General features: G+C 37.9%; 1 protein-coding gene across 11 annotated transcripts in view; it reads left to right on the top strand.

Annotated features, from left to right (window-relative positions):
- Positions 1 to 17,745, top strand: part of EMSY (EMSY transcriptional repressor, BRCA2 interacting) — a 40,544-nt gene that overhangs the window by 16,419 nt on the left and 6,380 nt on the right. For 5 of the 11 annotated variants that reach the window (XM_026097912.2, XM_064505215.1, XM_064505216.1 and 2 more), the window contains 11 exons: positions 1,205 to 1,478; positions 3,125 to 3,424; positions 5,505 to 5,654; positions 7,225 to 7,398; positions 9,599 to 9,735; positions 11,327 to 11,500; positions 12,461 to 12,659; positions 13,798 to 13,962; positions 14,203 to 14,361; positions 16,193 to 16,252; positions 17,324 to 17,478. In XM_026097912.2, coding sequence (XP_025953697.1) covers positions 1,205 to 1,478; positions 3,125 to 3,424; positions 5,505 to 5,654; positions 7,225 to 7,398; positions 9,599 to 9,735; positions 11,327 to 11,500; positions 12,461 to 12,659; positions 13,798 to 13,962; positions 14,203 to 14,361; positions 16,193 to 16,252; positions 17,324 to 17,478 — 1,947 coding nt within the window. The remainder of the gene's footprint in view (positions 1 to 1,204; positions 1,479 to 3,124; positions 3,425 to 5,504; positions 5,655 to 7,224; positions 7,399 to 9,598; positions 9,736 to 11,326; positions 11,501 to 12,460; positions 12,660 to 13,797; positions 13,963 to 14,202; positions 14,362 to 16,192; positions 16,253 to 17,323; positions 17,479 to 17,745) is intronic. The other 6 variants (XM_026097917.2, XM_026097923.2, XM_026097914.2 and 3 more) reach the window with 5 other exon arrangements.

Here is a 17,745-nt window from a genome sequence, read left to right as displayed (position 1 = left end):
ACTCTTACAAATCTCTTATTGCTTGATCTATAACTTAAGTCTATTTCTGGCTCCGTCATCATATTATTTCTTTTTTTTATCAGGCAAACTTTCAGTAGTCCTTGAGTAGTACTGTAAGAGTAGTATTGTAAGTTCATTTGAACTAACAGGTTCTCTTTCTTCCTTCTGAACCTTTATTCTGTTGACCATTGTTACATGAAATAGTAGGTTTTAAAGTTTGAGATTTTTAATAAATGAACTTCTTAATTGGGCTAGTTGTTATTGGAACAATTTCATAGGGTTCTTGCATGGTAAACTGAACATGCACTTTATTTCTCTGCTTTGTTTCTGTTTTAACTCTGTGTATGTTTGTAAGTACAAGGAGGTACATATGCAAACAGTATAAAATAAACCTCCTTACATAAGCAGTCCCCATATTCAAAACTCAAATGATTAGTTTTCTAGGTTAGTTGCATAAGAGCAGACCTCTTCCAAGACTATAATGAATTCCAGGTATTTCAATGTCAGCTCAGATTCATGGGGTTGTAATTGTAATTCTCACTAGGGGTAATGTTTATTGTCTTTAGACAAATGGTTTTCAGGCAGATATGAAAGAATTTCTTGTTATTGGGAGCACTAACTAAAGAAAACAGAAATTGTTTCTGAACCTCAAAATAGGTTTTTCAGTGATTAAATATTGATTATTTACAGCCAAGTGGATCAAAAGTATTTCCCATTATGAACCGAGCAACTGCTTATACTAATTGTTAAGGAGAAAACATCTCTTCATTCTCTCATTGCCATTTCTTGATGTATGTGCAAGGTTTGGGAGGATGGTATTTAAAACTTTCTTGAAATCCCAGCAGTTCCATTTAAGATGGTTTCAGGCTTCTTGGCGCGGTTAAATGAACCCAAGCAGTTCATACCTGTCTGTTTGCCTGCAAACATAAGATATTTCTACTTCAAATCAGATAGCAATGTTTTTTCTCAGAAGAAATATCTTCTAATTTTAAGGGAAAGTGTATTACTTAATCTGATTACCATTTCTCCTTCAAACTAATGGAAACTTTTTTTTGTTATTAGCAAATGCCTTTTTGACACTCTTAAATGATCTTGATGAACAGACACCCCTAAAACTAAATGCACAGATGCAAACATAGTACTGAAATTTTATGCTTTTAAATGCAAAGAACAAATGAATCTTTTGTTCTTTTTCTTCTTTCAGGTGATAATAGTAACCACCTCTCCAAGCTCAACTTTTGTACCCAACATCCTTTCAAAGTCCCACAACTATGCAGCAGTTACGAAACTTGTCCCAACATCAGTCATTGCCTCAACTACTCAAAAGCAACCGGTGGTTATAACTGCATCTCAGTCCTCTCTGGTCAGTAGCAGCAGCAGCAGTAGCTGTTCCACTCCCTCCTGTACCGCAAATACTATTGCAGTGACTGCTGTGGTATCATCAACACCGTCAGTAGTGATGTCAACAGTAGCACAAGGTATGGCAGCGATATTATGTTTGTAAAAACACTTTCACTGGTGAATTAGACTTTGTTTTGAGAATAATATAGAGGAGATAATATACTTTATGTTTACATATTCTGAGTAAAGTAGAGGAGACGTGGGGAAAAAGAAAAAAATCTGCTGATGAAACTAATCCAAGGTACTCCACAAAAGTTTGTGTTGAAAATAGCTCTTTCCTTCAACAATTCTGATGTACAAATTACATTTTTTAAAGAGAATTCCAGCTATGTATGCTAGCACAGACAAGTTCTACTGCACAGCCACTAGTTAACCCTTTTGAGGAGAGGCTGCGAATGAATGAAAGGGCCTCAGTGATCAGCACTTGAAATGTGCTGTGTCTGCCAGTGACAAGTGTCACATAATGATTCTTCCTGGTCCATATTTTCCATCCTTCTTCCATTTCACAAAAATTTGGGCAGCCAAATGAAAGCTGAAGAGGTAGTTTGAATTTCGCATTACTTCTATTACTGTGGTCATGGAGGTAGGTCATTAAGATGCAGAGCACAAGAGCAATATTTCTTATTTGACCTTTGCATTTTTAGTCGGATTTGATCATGAAGTTGGCAGCTATTATTCTAAAATATATTAGGTGAGATATATGTAGCAGTGTTAAAGAACTGTCAGTGCTGTTGCAGAAGATGCCGGTGAAACATCATATGATATAATCTGATAATCACCCCCACTGTGAGGAAAGGTAAATTCAAATTAATGGATGAAAACAGCTGACCAGCAAAATGGAGAAACCATCTTAGGTGATGTAGTGAGAAAAGATTTGCTTGTTTAGATTGCCAGATTTATAGCTTATTATCTTCTTATGCTTATTATATTTATTACTGCCATCTATAAATGTAGAGGGAGAAATAAGAGAGCAGGAAGTGTGTTTTGTTTTGTTTTTCTGTGTTCTACTCCAGCCAGCATGTGGATAAAAACTGCCTACGTAAGCACTCAAAAGGCAAACATAAAGTCAATGTCTTATGGATGTGCAATTTAAAGTAATAGATAAAGACAAATTATGCTGGAAGTGTTGTGACAGCTATGTGAAGCAATGGCAGAAATAAGTATTTACTTGGGAACTTCATTTTTCCCTCTTACTGCAAACTGTTTTAATCATGTTTTTACTTTGAAATCATTTAATCTGTAAAGAATACACATTCCTCCGTTTTCTAAAATACATACCATTATCTGATTTGTTCATTTAAAATAACATTGCGTTCACTATCAGATATTCCCTTTTAATGTTAAAGACTTTAATGTTAATTTGTTATTCTCTTATCCTTAGCTTTTGCAGTCTTGATTTTCACTATAAATACTTTGTTTTCTTGAAGCTTAAAGATCAGACTTTGAAAGGATTTGTGAAGTTATTTGTACTACAAAAGGTGTAGGGAGTAGATTATAGCCTCTTGGGATTGTGGCCTTTGCATTAGCTGCCTTAACACTACCATGACACTGAAAAGTCTGTGAACAGGGCATTTGAGATGCAAGTAGTAGCTCTTTTTTAAATTATGTGTGTGAGTTTGTGTCTTTCGGTAGTAAAGATGGTTTAATACTATATTGCATTTAAGAAATTTTAATTTTCTTTTGTTTTGCACTGTTCAGTCTTAAACCATTTATTCTTTCACAGGTGTGTCTACATCAGCTATTAAAGTTGCCTCTACCAGACTACCTTCCCCAAAAGGTTTGGTCGGGAATCCAACTCAGATTTTAGCACAGTTTCCCAAACAGCATCAGCAGTCCCCAAAACAGCAGCTGCACCAAATACAACAGGCTCAACAACAACAACAGCAGCAGCAGCAACAGCAGCAGCAACAACAACAGCAACAACAGCAGCAGCTGGTGCAGTCTTCTGTAGCTCAACAGCAGCCACAACAATCTCAGTTGCCGCCTGGCATCAAACCCACCATTCAGATCAAACAGGAATCAGGTAGATGGAATTAATTTTTGGTGATACTGCTGGCTGGTGAGGTGTGACCACCAGTCAAGAAAGCAGGGCTAAGTTCTGCACCAAAATGTGCATGGGGAGCTATCATAAAGGCGCAATAGCTTGAGTACAGGATTTGGCACTAAACTAGAAAATAAATAGTGAAGGATGACTTAACCTTTTCAGGCAACAATAACTGAAGAATTTGTTTTTGTGACTCTTCTTGTTTGGTTTAGGTATTATAGACTGTCTTTTAGGAGGAAGAGTTTTATCTTTAGAGATTGGAAGGCGTGTTAAATGTCTTCAGAAGTAAGTTGGCTGACAACATGGAGGACAGCAGTTTTCTGAAGATCCAAGAGCTATTGAACTGTATCACCTTAAAAAAGTCTATATGTGTTTTAATTCTTTTCTTGGATCCGGAAATTGAAACCTATTCTTGAGATACTTGTCACAACAAATGCAATTAGAACTCAGACTGAAGTTGGACTGCATTCTTTTTGTGACATAATTCATGCAGTTGACTTTGGGCAAGTCATTTAATCTTTCTGCCTTGGCTTTCCTCCTCTGTAAAATAGACAGTTTTTTATCTCATTGAGATGCGGTTAGAAGTAATGCTTGCAAAGTTACTAAATTCTGAAGAAAGAAGTGCTATAAAAGTGCAAAGTATTTTTATGTCCGTATTTTATATTAATCGTGGTCAATAAAATTATTTTATGTTTATACTATTTAGGTCAAATAATTAAAGTAGACCATAAAATAAAAACCCAGACATCCTTACCCATCCCTTATTTTTGGATTGTGGGACCATTGCCTGGGAAAAACATGTCCACTAATGAACACAAATAAAAGGCCTCCATCCTCCAGTCGCTGGACACCATTTGATCAATAAGAATTTCACTCTTTGCCTTCTGCTATGGCTTTAGGCTCCATGTGCTTTTTTAGTTAAACTTGCTTTAGAAATACCATCTGATATCTATTATTTCTGAAAGTTTGGAGTTAATTTTCACTGAGACTTTGCTTTTTATCCAGATTTGTCTGGACGATGCAAAGGCCTTGGTTTTTCTTCTCTTAACTTCACATAGTTCATTAAGGCACTTAGTACAGAGCAAGCAAGCTCCAAACTGCTTTTATAGAAAACATCTCTGGAGGATGTTTCTTGAGGGGATGAAAATGGTCATCTAGAAATTTCTGTGTACAAACATAGGTGTCTAAATTTAGGCGGGGTAGATTCAGGCCAGGGGTTTCATGAAACTTAACCAACACAATACAGTACACTTGCTTCAGTGTGGAACAGAATTTAAGTTCCAGGTGACCTGGATGTACTTTTGAACAGACTACATGAATCTTTTGATTTGCAGCTCATAAGTGAATCTCGGAGAAGTCCCATTCCACTACACAAACAGAGAAAGGGAGCAGAATCCTTGACATGTTAAGGTGTTCTCCTTTGTTCTTCCTGCCTTCCCAGAACTTGTTTCAGTCCAATTCCTTTGTAGCTTCAAAACAACTAGTAGGTTAAGTGGAGAGGTTTCCTTACAGCAGCCTTCCCTAGCCAGTGTCACAGTTACTTCCTTACAGCCACTAATACTCGGAGTGCAGGAAAAACTTTTTATTTATTTGAAGGAATGAAATTCAACTAGTCTAATTAAAACATATTAAAATTTATAGACTAAGTTGATCAAGAACTATTTCACTTTGTGATGCTTTATTATACTTGAATCAATTTGGTATTGGTTGTAACCTGTTGGTTCCTGGGAAATGTGTGCTATTTTTGAGTCATGGACCAGAAGAGGTTAAAAATCACTACAGTAAATCCATGATGAAATGGAATCCCATGTGTCAATGGGAATAGCAAGGAATCGAAACAGGCACATTAAAAGCAAAGGTGATGACTGTCTTGTTACTTGCAAAAAAAAAAAAAAAAACCCACAACCCAACAAAAAATTCTTTTCAGGATCAAGAATACATTGGACTCAGAATAGAAGCCTCGTGAGGCTACTTGCCCACTAGGACTTGGTCTGAGAAAACATTTCAGAAAGTAACTTTTCGTGCCTGTATTTTAACAGTGACCTTTCTCCTTTCCTAGGTGTTAAAATAATCACTCAACAGGTGCAACCCAGTAAAATCCTTCCCAAACCAGTTACAGCGACCTTGCCCAGCAGTAGCAATTCACCTATTATGGTGGTTAGCAGTAATGGGACTATCATGACAACTAAACTGGTCACTACTCCCACTGGTAAGTTATTGCTCTGAGAAGGGAAGGGAGGGTAAACCCAGAAATGCAGGTGATAAAACATGGTTTATTAGGGTAAAAAAAACCACTTGTGTCTCTTGTAAACAGTGAGCACAACAGCACATTCACAAACCTGTTAGTAATCATTCCAGATTAGGATTTCTACCACTGAGTGGTCTTTTATTCCTCTTGTGGTCTCTTTGAATTGAATGCATGAAAGTATGATCATTCCTTCCCCCAAAGGGTTTACTTTAAAGGAAGTTTTTTGCCACTTACACTGATACTTTGCACTTCTGTAGCACCTTATATTAGAGGATTTAAATTAATTTAAGTTTTTAGGTACCTCTAGCAGGTAGGTTAGCATTATTCCTATTTTACGTAGGTGGAATTTAAAAGGCAGGTGACTTGCTCATATTCTTGCAGTGAATTTTTAAGAAGGCCAGTAAATTGAATTTTGAACTTCTAGTGGTTTCCTGGGGATCTAATTGTATTTGCGCTTCCTTTTTTGTATAAAATCGGAAATGGTACAGACTGCTTAATTTGAAACTTGTGCGAGGAAGATTCACAAGGCAGATTAAGCTGAATTTCCTGAAAACCAGGGTAAATTTGCTTGCTGAATTTTTAGCATGGGTTGGGAATATTAGTGTAAACAAATGGTTAATGTTGACTGTTTTTAACTTTAGCTCTTGAAACACTTCTCACAAATATTCTTAAGTGCATTTTAAAAAAAAAAAAGGTTCTAACAGTTTTGCAGTTCATTTTATTGGTAAAACCTGAATTGCTTTCTCTTGGATTTGAACATGTGGCTTCCCTGTTAAAACAATCTGTTTTGCTCTGTGATCTTTAGCAATTAAGGTCTGTAGTTTATTATCAGCAGCAGTATAATCAGAATGGAATCATAATGTTAGTGTAGCTATTGACTCCTGTTGTTACTTTGAGCAAGTTTCTCTTAGGGATTCAGTCCTGCTTCCATTCTGAGGAGTAGTAGCTAGGAAAAAGGAGCATCTATATCATGTCAGGAGGCTTATTTTCTACTTCTAAATGCTAAATCTGTAAGATTGCATTTTCATTGTAAATTATATTTTTCTCTTAGAGTGCTATTTAGGCCAGTAATTTGTGTTGTTCTAAATCGTTTGTCTCATGGGAAAAGTGAGATTACAGGTCTCTTTCAAGAGAGGAAGAGTTCAATTCTGGTAGTGTCATCAGATGATTAACTCTTGTGCCTCTAATAAAGTAAGTGGCAAACATACGGGTCTATCACCCATCTGTAGGTCTAACAGCTATTGAAAAGTAAAATACTTAGCACAAGGATACAAATTAAAATGCAATAGTCATGGAACATTTTGATATAATGCCTCACAAAATCTTACGTTAAATTAAAATTGGCATATGCTTGAATATTGCTCTGCAGGTTTAAAAACTACCTGGAGGATTGTAAAGGGTGGTGATAAATTGCAGTGTGGTGTCTATGTGAATAAAATCTAATGCTTTCCTTCCAAATTAACCTTTTCCAAGAGAACTAGTAGTATAACATATTTTAACAGCCAACTTTATTGTCTTTTCTTCAAAACAGGAACTCAAGCAACATATACGCGGCCAACGGTTAGCCCCTCTCTAGGGGCTCGGATGGCTGGAACTCCAGGGGCTGCTACTTACGTGAAAACCACGAGTGGCAGCATCATTACAGTAGTACCGAAATCACTGGCTACGCTGGGAGGCAAGATTATCAGCAGTAACATTGTTTCTGGTAGGCATATGAGTACTTTGGTATTAAGACTTATTTCAAAAGCAAGTTTAGACTCACTGTAATTGTTCAGATCTTTTCTGTGGGGTGAGTGCTCAAATAATTGTTAGGTCCTTTATGGGAGAAGAAATTAATTCAGAAGAAAAACAGCTGAGGATGAAAAAGAAAATAATGGGCGTAAGGTATGGAAGGAGAACGTTCTCATGGATTACTGCAATTCTAAGGTTTAAGAAGAAAGCACTTAATGGGAGGGAAGCTGGGAAGGAAAAGAGAAATCTGGAGGAGTAGAACTACTATATTGTCCTGTGCCGGAGGGCAGGAAAATCATACAGCTATACTGTAGTTCAATCTAAAGTAGTCTGGAATCTTGGTGCTGCCCTTCTCTCTTCCACTCCTCACTGAAAGAACCAGCTGCATGTGTTCAGTCCAACTGTGCAGTCTCCTCATCCCATTCTGCTTTTACTGATTTCTGTCTGTCTTTCTCTTATCCCATGCTCTAACTTGCGACTTTCCTCCCAGCCTTACGCAGATTCCTGCTGCTTATCTTTACATTAGTCTTCTGACCAGCCTTGATGCTTTCTGTGAGTACAGTCTGTAAACACAGGTTCTCTTTAAGACCAGGACCCAGCACGCTCACACCTGTTTCACTTTCTTAGTGTCAGTTTTGGGCTTAAACAGTGCTAATGGAGACAAGATCTGTGACAGTACCTAGCTAGGTGCAGATATGCAGCAGGATCTGTTGGGGCTGTTCTTCCTATATCATAAGATCCTTAAATTATTTAGGGCTCCCACTATTTGTGCTTAACAGAGACCTAACATGGCACAAGCCAGCTCAGTTCACCAGAAGGTGCTACAGGGGCTTGTAGAAGGGCTGTTTAGTTACTCCAGGCTGGAGTGTAGTCTGGTACAGGTACCTAAATTTTTCAGATCTTAATTTCTACAAAAACTCAGGTTATTTGGGGGCTAAAGCAGTTGCTTCTTTTGAGTTAGTAACTTTTTCAGCTTGGTGCATGTATCAAGAATAGCTAAGCAGATTTCTAGAAACACTGGTGAGTTTATAGAGAAGTGCAAAGACCACTATTTTCCAGAGCACCAGTTTAAGCAGGGGAACCCTTAACTAGCCTTCATAAGGATGATACTGCTTGTCCTGAGATAACATAAGTTTGGAAAGGGTGTCTCTGTGTGTGTGTGTTTGTTTCTGCTCAGGGATGAGCCTACTAGACATTTATTGCTTCTTAAGTCATTCATAAGAACATGATGGTCTCATCTGAGAATGTCTTCCCTTTTCCAGAATTAGTATAGTTATTAATATAAAACATGTAGTGAAGTACATGCAGGTATCACTGATGGATTGAAGGCGGTGAGTGGAATCCTTGGTTTGTAGTTCTGCTGGCTGAGTGATACTTTCTTCGTGGAGAACGAAGATGTGGTAGAAAGCTGTCTGAGTAGACATTGAAATAGCGTGATAACTCTACTGACTTAGATGTCAATGTACATACAATTTATGCAGATTGTGGAGGGCTGTCCAGAATTATCTGTTACTGCAGGTGAATGAAAACCTGCTACAGGGAATGAAACTAATTAAATATTGGAAGAGGAAGAGAAATAGCCAAGACAGCTGTTCTTAAAAAAAAGGGGGGGGGGGGAAGCAAAAACACTCTGAATTCAGCTTTTAAAAGCTGATCATATAAAATAGGTTTGTTTTTTTTGTTTTTTTTTTCCTATTTTTCCAATCCAGTACTAGCCTTTTATATTATGTCGGTTCAATTCTATAAAAAGCTGGTATTTTTTCTTGGAGAGATGTATTTTTGGTACATGGATTCATCTACAGATGTTATCTGTGCACTGTAATGTCAACTGTTGTCTATGCAAATATGACCTTGAGTTGAATATTAGTGTTGCCCCTCTGTAACTCTAGCCTTCAAAAAGTTAAGCATGTTAGCCTGAGAAAATACTCTGTCATGTGCCCGCTTCTTTTTATTGCATATGAAAGATATGTGGAGGAAGCATGTAACTTTCATGTGTCTGGTTAGGGGAGATGTATTCCCATTCCAAATGCTGCTGTTTTAAAAACTTAGCTTTAATCATTGCTGTGTTGACAGATTTCAATACGGTGATTCTTATGCAGCTCACCAGTGTCTGAAGTGGAAGGAAATCTACTTTTTATAAAATGCACGTTACTTCTTTTCCCATTACTATTTAGGAACTACAACCAAAATCACTACAATTCCGATGACATCCAAACCCAATGTGATTGTTGTGCAAAAGACTACTGGAAAAGGAACTACAATTCAAGGGCTTCCAGGCAAAAATGTTGTGACAACATTGTTAAATGCTGGGGTAAGTAAGAGTTTCAAGACTAAAATCTATAAGCCAAGTGACAAGATCTGTGGTGGTTGCTTCGTTCTTTCTGCTTCAGTCCCTGTTAAAAGCAAACTGTGCATGAGCTACTTAACAGATATAGCATGCCCTAATGTCAGGGATGTTTGAGGAGCAAGTATGTTCTGCAGGATATGCAAGATCCTTAAAACAAGCAGGGAATCTTCCTGAAGTTAAACGAAAATAAAAAGTTTCAATTTTGTATTTGCCCTTTTTCTCTGGTTGACAACTTCGTAATCCTGAAGGGATTACGTAGAATAAAATGACTCAAATCTTAGCGCTGTTAGTGCTCTTATGAGAACCACGGTCCTGCGTTATAAACTTGCACTCCAACTGTGTATCTCTTGGAGGTAAAGGGCAGAAATAAATGGTATCTTCAGAGTAAGGGTACTACCTTTTATTTTATGTAGGGCATGGTACTGTAATGTCCTGTTCCTGAGTATTGTATAGTGCTGAATTATTTTTGGATAACCTGGTGTGCAATAAGAACAAAATCAAGTTTCCTGCTTCAGCTGGGGTCACCTTCAAGTGCTAATTTATCAAAATGACGAACCTGCTGTACTTTCCTAGATAAAACTGAGATTTATGTGATAATGCTTTAATGTCGTAATCTTTAAAATCTCCTTGTGTAGCAGAGCTGAATAGGGAAGTGTGGGTTTTTTTTTCTCCTTTTTAGGAATATTTTTTAGAAAATTTCAAAGTTTTTCTAGTTTAAATGAGAGCAAATACCTAAAGCAGTTTTTACGGAAGTCAGAATCTCATGATGCTACAAAGTAGGAAACACAAAAATGCAATGATTTTTCTGAAACAAGTATGGTTCTCATAATTTCTTGCTACTTGATAGGAATTGGTAGGAACACTGGAAGTACTTCAGCTGATGTTGTTCTTCATCTGCTTTATTACTGTGCAGCGCTAAAAAACAAGCCTGCTCAATTTCATCACTGTTCTTAGGCTATCGATATTCTAGTCATATTGCAGAAGTATTTCAAAATCAGATGCTTTCCATGACACAGTCGTGAATCTTCAATTTTTTCAATAAATTAACTTTTATTTAAAAAAAAAAAGCCCAAACTTAATGTCTTGGTGATGATGATAATATAAAGATCTGTTTTTAAATAATTTCTTTTTATAGTTATTAGACGTGATTCAAATTTTGTAAAATACCATGCCAAAGTTAGTGTCAACAGAAATAAGTTCTGAAAAACATTTACAAAGGATTTGAGGGAAGTTCCAAGTTACATGAATTCTTTGAAGCAACTTCAAAAACTTGTCGTTGTCACTTAATTACCTTTTGAACTGCTCGTAAGTTTTGAACCAAAAAATACAAAGTAATGGAAAAGGAAGTTTTGGTAGCTTTTCCATTCAAAGCAGTAGAGGGTTTTTTTATTCTTGGTCTTGGAATGTTCTTTGTCTTAAATACATCCAGTTCTAACAGCAACAAGTTGATTTCATGGTATGCACTCAGGTGTAACTGTGTATTTTTATTTTTTTAGAGAAGTGGGTCTCTGAAGTATTTCACTCAGTTAACCTGTAAATTTTGGCTTCTCTGCAGGGGGAGAAAACTATTCAGGCAGTGCCAGCAGGAGCAAAACCTGCTATCATCACTGCCACAAGACCCATCACAAAAATGATTGTTACACAGCCAAAAGGAATAGGGTCCGCGGTCCAGCCAGCCACCAAAATCATCCCAACTAAAATTGTTTATGGTCAGCAAGGGAAAACGCAGGTACAGTGAGGTCCCATTTCTGTCTTGAAATGTACCCCTAAATTTTAATTCAAAGTAGATCATTTTTCACTGTGTTACCGCATCTGTTGCAGGGATTAATATCCATAGTATGTGTCTGTGGAGCATGAGATGTAGGATCTTAATCCAGTGGCCTTGATTCTGATTTCTTGAACACAGTGTTTGCACATTGTTAGCTGTTTCTGAATGCCTAGAGAAAGCCAAAAGGAAATACTGAGCCTGTTACGTAGGTGAAACTTAGGTGAACTGTCTGGAAATGGTTCTAGATGCCTGTTTAAGTCTTAAAACTAAAGATTAATCATGGGAAATAAAAAGGCAGAGTCTTCTGCTCTGGGGACGTACGTCATCCTTGAAAACTGAGAATTTTATTGGAATTGATCTATGTACTGTTTAGTGTATGTTCAGATTGTGCCTGCAGCCTTGTGTGGTTGGTGAGGCTGCACACAGAGAATCTGGCTTATTTCTGGACGCTCTGTTTCAACTTTCTCTGGTTGCACTTGCTGTATAAAAAGAACTAAACTTTTATCGGTGTGTTTTTTGTTTGCTTGTTTTTGTTTTTATGTCTTGATTGTTTAAGACTGGATTATGATTGACCTGAGAAGACAGGTACCTGTTCCCATCGATGCGGTGCATGTTCCAGGTCACTTGGGTAGCTTTCTTTTGTCTGCCCTATAGTTGTATCCAGCCCTAAAGAATGACTGTTTAGCACTCCACATTAGTGAAATGAGAAGTATGACCTTGTGCACTGCCATTTATTAAGGCTTTGTTGTTTAATAATCAGAGCTGCTGAATTTACAGGTAGACTTTTTTTTCGTAAAATACCAATATAATACAGGTCTTGTACATTGATCTATTTTAGTGGCACGCCATTCTGTTACTTGATTGCTCAGTTCTGTTTTCTTGAGTGCTCTTACTGTACACAGAATCTGTCTTTCTAATTAGGTTCTTATAAAGCCAAAGCCAGTGACATTTCAAGCGACAGTTGTGAGTGAGCAAACGAGGCAGTTGGTAACTGAAACGTTACAGCAGGCATCAAGGGTGGCAGAGACAGCAAACTCTTCTCTCCCAGAAGTGAAAGAAGAACCACAAAGCTACACTGATAGCAGCTCATCTTCTACAGAGTCCTCCCAGAGCTCCCAAGGTATGTGTTAGTGTTGCATAAAATTCAATTGCACTGTCTCCCAAGTGTGCTAGCTAGTTTCATGTAACTTAATGCATCTCGTTTTTTAGCAACTTTACCCAACCTGTTAGCAGTGTCATTGTCTACTTTCCTGATTTTATTTTATTTTATTTTATTTTTTAAAAAAGCAGGCTATATACTTTACCTTCCTATGTGAAAAGTGGAGATAATGTTTTCTTGCTGGGATTTGACTAGTGTGTGGCCTGCAGCCTGTTCCTTTTTGGGAGGGAGTCCTTCAGAGGTGGGCAGAGCTGCAGTCTGTTTGTTAGCCTGTGCTTTGCCACTCTCTTTCTTGAGTGTGTTGAATCATCTTTCCATTGCATGACTGAAAACTGCCTCAGTCATGTGACTGACATGGATTTTGGTCCTTCTATTGGAACATGCATGTGTGTCAGGAGATGCAGCAGATTTGCACCCCTCATGGGGGTGCTGCCATGGCTTCATGCCATGATAACAGATGCAGACCTCCTCATGTGGTAGAGGAGGATCGCTTCATAAATAGTCTCTAGTCAGGAGTGGCCCTAGGGCCTTTCACTGTATTAGACAAAAGCAAATATCTGTCTATAATATGCTTTCAGCTTATTCAAGTGCCTTCTCTTTCAGTCACTTTTGCTATATAATTCTGTAACTGTTGATATATACCATCATTTTAAGTTAATTGAAAAAACTTTTGGAGCGAACTTAGCAGAACAAATTTTAGATGCCTTTAAATTCAGAGTACAAACTATATTTTAATCAGCTGAACTGCTAAAACCTTCTGAAAAAAGTTCAGTCCAAGGCTGGTTCAACATACAAAGTAACCTGCTGAACATCAGTTGTTCAAACTGAAGCTTTTATGAGCAACTAAGAAATAGAATCGTTTTCTTGGAAGCTGTTAAAAGCTGTGTTTTGCTTCAGGAGTCACTTGTAATAAAAGCTCAAGTCCTGCAGAATGAAAGGATGCACCCATGGCAATATTCAGAAATCTAGTGGGCAAGGCCCTGAGTAACCTGATCGAATTTTGAACTCTAGTCCTGCTTTGTGCGAGCGTTTTGGGTTGGAGGTCTCTACTCCAATGGTTTTGTGATGATTTGATATGCCCTTATTCTTTTGCAAACAGATTCTCAGCCTGTAGTCCATGTGATTGCTTCAAGAAGTCAGGATTGGTCAGAACATGAAATTGCTGTGGACACAAGCCCTACAATAATTTACCAGGATGTATCCAGTGAATCTCAATCAGCTACTTCCACAATAAAAGCTTTGTTGGAACTTCAGCAGACAACAGGTGTGAAAATGCATGTGTTTTCGGTTTTTTAGGATCACTTCAAAGCAGTCAGCTGCTACTTGCTTAAACAACAATTTGTACTTGAAAAGCATCTACCTTGAATCAATTTGATTTCTGTACTTTTATCTTGTAGAAGTTTGTTTGAAACCATTGTATAACGCTCGCTATCTATTTAATTAAGATCTTGCATTTATACCGGAGGTTTATGTTACTAAATCCGGTACTCGTTGTCTTTTAAAGCAGTGAAGGAGAAGTTAGAATCAAAGCCAAGACAGCCTACCATTGACTTGAGCCAAATGGCTGTCCCAATCCAGATGACCCAAGAAAAGAGGCATTCTCCAGAAAGTCCTTCAATTGCTGTGGTAGAGTCAGAATTAGTTGCTGAATATATCACAACTGGTAAGTGACTAAGATATTTTGGGATGATGGGTTTGCAGTTGAAGTCTAGGGACTTCCTTTTGGGTTTTCTCAGGATGGGTTTCATTTATGTGTTTCACTAGAAGTTTTGTAGTGGAAATGAGTGTTTTTTTCCTAGACCCTGTGCAGGGGACAGAGATTGCATCTGCTTTTCTGAGGCGCATTGGAAAATGTTTCTAACTGAAACAAAGGGTTGTTGCTTCAAGACATACTAGTTTTAAACAGATGTTCTGTCTTCTGATCTGACGGAGAGGACAGGCCATCCCACTTGCTGCCTTTAGGGGAAAAAGGAAAAATGAAGTTGCAGGAACTACATACTAATTCTGTGCCTATTGAGAGGAGTTGGACTTTGAGTTAGTTTAACCCATATTTGCAAAATGTTATTGCTTGCCAGCACTAAGTCGGCTTTTTGGCCAGGTGGGGATTACATTAGAATGCTAAATGCTCATCTTCATTTGCTAGAAGGCTTTAAATTGCCAAATATGCATGTTGTAGGCAAATGAGTTATTCAGACTGAAGTTTTTAAGGGCTGAATCCCAAACATAACTTTTTTTTAGTCTGACACCTTCCATCTGGGTGCCTGTGTTGTCCCAGTCCTTGACTCCCTTCCACTGGATACCGCTTTAATTATACCATGTGTCTCATGTTCCCTGCTACCCTAGGACACTAGCCCTGAGCCACCTCCCATACATATGTGAAAGGATCAAACAATATTTTTTGTTGTTGTTTTAATTTCTTATGTTACATTATTGGTCTCTCTACTTAATGTGGAAAATGAAACAAAAGTATTGAAAATACGCATTGGAAAAGAGGAATAAAGCTTGATTGTATTAAAACGTATGAATTCGTATCCACCCTCAGGGTTTCTAGTATTAAATGTCCAATCTGGTATTTCCATTTTTCATTCTCATCTTCTGCACCTCCACCCCTCACTTCCATTCCTTGTACAGCCTAAATTTAAGTTGTGTGGAATTGTGTTGTGGGGGCGGAGGTAGGGGACTATTGTTAGTCTTTTAAATAATGCTTACTGTATCTGGCTTCAATTTTGAATATTTGAGTCATGCTCTCTTGGATCCCTTTTAAAACACATTCAGAAGTACAATAAATAGCGTTAAACTGATCTCCAGTTAACATGGCAGTCGGTCATGTTCCCTGACATAATCAGATGCATTGATTGTGCTTGTATTTGAGGTTCTGTGTATGGGTTTCCCTGGCACATACTGTAAAAATTGATTTAAACCTGGGCCCTTGGCAATGGGGCAAAGTCCAGTAAGTATTTAAGTAGACCTAGGCCCTTTTCTGCAGATGAGAAACCATGCAAGCAACAATGTTGAAAGTTTCTCTGAGCTACTGTTTGAAACACTACACTATATGAAAATAGTGATTTTTTTCTGTAAACCTTGAGGTGATTTACAAGAACCTACCAGAGAAATGCAGCATTCTGGGGACTGACTAGTGGCAATCTGTTACACCACAAAACTGGTTATTTTGCTCCTACATTTTGCTCCCTTCCCTTCTCCTTCCTGCAGATTAAGTGAACGCTGCTAGGGAATGCCGGTAATTGAGTGTTTCCTTTTGTTTTCATGTGTGCTCCTCAGGATTCATCAGTAATCCAAGTAGCTATATTTTCTGCTAGCAAGTTCATTAGTAAGATACTAAACAAGCTATAGCCTGTTGTGAAATTTCATGCATGTGCCTTGAACAAAGGATTAGGCACACTTTAAATGGGAGTTGGGATTCAGCATGAACTTCCTAGTGAGATGAAAGGAGCAGTTCGCATATCTCAGTATTACCGTTTTTTGTCTGTCTGCAGACTCAGGAAGACAACACTGTATTGGTTCACATTCGGAAGAGTATCTACACAACCATATAGGTTAGAAACTTTATTTTTAAATAAAGTTTTAAACTGTGCAGGAACTGTTGGGGATATTCATGACGGATCTGGCATAGCATGCATGGCCAGTACTGATACAATCTAACTCCTTGCTTGGAGTGGGAAAGTAAAATTTTCATATTAAATCAAAATTTGGCCTTTCTTTTAACTGTCAGCAAGATCCCTAGTAACTTTAAATCTTCAGTTAATGATAACTGAATATAAACTTTTCTTTACTATCTCTTCGTCAGTCAATCAGTATTTTGTGACATTTTAGAAGTTAATTAAAGTAAATATTTAAATACTGTATGGACTGGTGTAAACTAATTTGGATTCTTGTCTTGTCAGTGACTCCTTGGCTTATCAGTGACTGCAATATAGAATGGTTTGTTTTTTCCTCACCTGAAAATCGTTTCTCTGCCAATGCACTGTTTAATTACAGAGCTATAAGCATAGATTCATAACTTGTATTAGATTTGTTTTGAAAAATGACTTAGACCAATGACAATGTCTCCATTTCTGTCTGTGATTTCTGATCAACCTTTCTTGCTTTCTTAATTCCCAAATAATTTTCTAATTACTAGTCTTACAAATTTAAGCTATGCTCTGAAGATAATTTCTCGCAGTTTATCAGTGGTAGATACTCAGTGGGCAAGGCTTGCTGTTCTTAATTGCAGTCAATTGTGCAGGTGCTTTTAGCATGTAAAGATTACAGAATAACTTGTGCTCTACAGTGTTGTGCTGGTGATGTATGAAGAACCCAGATGAAAACTGAATATAGATTCTCTTTACAAAGTTAGTGCGTTGGGACACGGAGGCCAGGGGAGCTTCAGTCCAAGCAGGATTGCTTAGAAATCGGAGACAAAAACAACCCCCTGAGATGCTGTTTTAAGTTACGTCTCAGAGTAAATCTACACTTTAAGGTTGAAGCTAGCATACAGTAAAAGACTTGTTTCATATTCAGATCTTTATTTCACTCGTACACTTTCAGCTGAAGGCTAAATGCACAGCAAATAGTTGAATTTACTGCAGTTAGTTTTGGGGAAGCGCCACTCACCTCTTTACTTTCAGTCAGTCATCGGTCACAGCCCCACCAGCAGTCATCCCAGCCCCAGAGGACTCTGCTGCAGCACGTGGCTCAGTCGCAGACAGCAACGCAGACTTCCGTTGTGGTGAAATCCATCCCCGCATCTTCCACAGGCGCAATTACCCATATCATGCAGCAGGTTGTACCCTTTCTTTTCAAACAGTCTATACAGCAGTAGGTTATGTGAATTACATAGGACCGCAGCTTCATTTGAATGAGTATATCATGTCGCTACCAGTGGAGTTGCTAAGTGTGAGGACAAGTCAGTAGCTTCACTTCAATGTTGCTGTTTTGGTGGGAAGGGTGATGGGTCACGGGAGAAGCTGTTAATGGGATTTCTTGAGACTTGAGTAAGAGGTATTTGCAGCTGCTATAGCAAAGATATTGCGACCTGGATTAGTTTTTC

Source organism: Dromaius novaehollandiae, chromosome 1 (genome assembly GCF_036370855.1).
Source record: "Dromaius novaehollandiae isolate bDroNov1 chromosome 1, bDroNov1.hap1, whole genome shotgun sequence".
In the NCBI taxonomy this organism is placed as follows: Eukaryota; Metazoa; Chordata; class Aves; order Casuariiformes; family Dromaiidae; genus Dromaius; species Dromaius novaehollandiae.
This window is presented reverse-complemented; position numbering and strand designations above follow the sequence as displayed.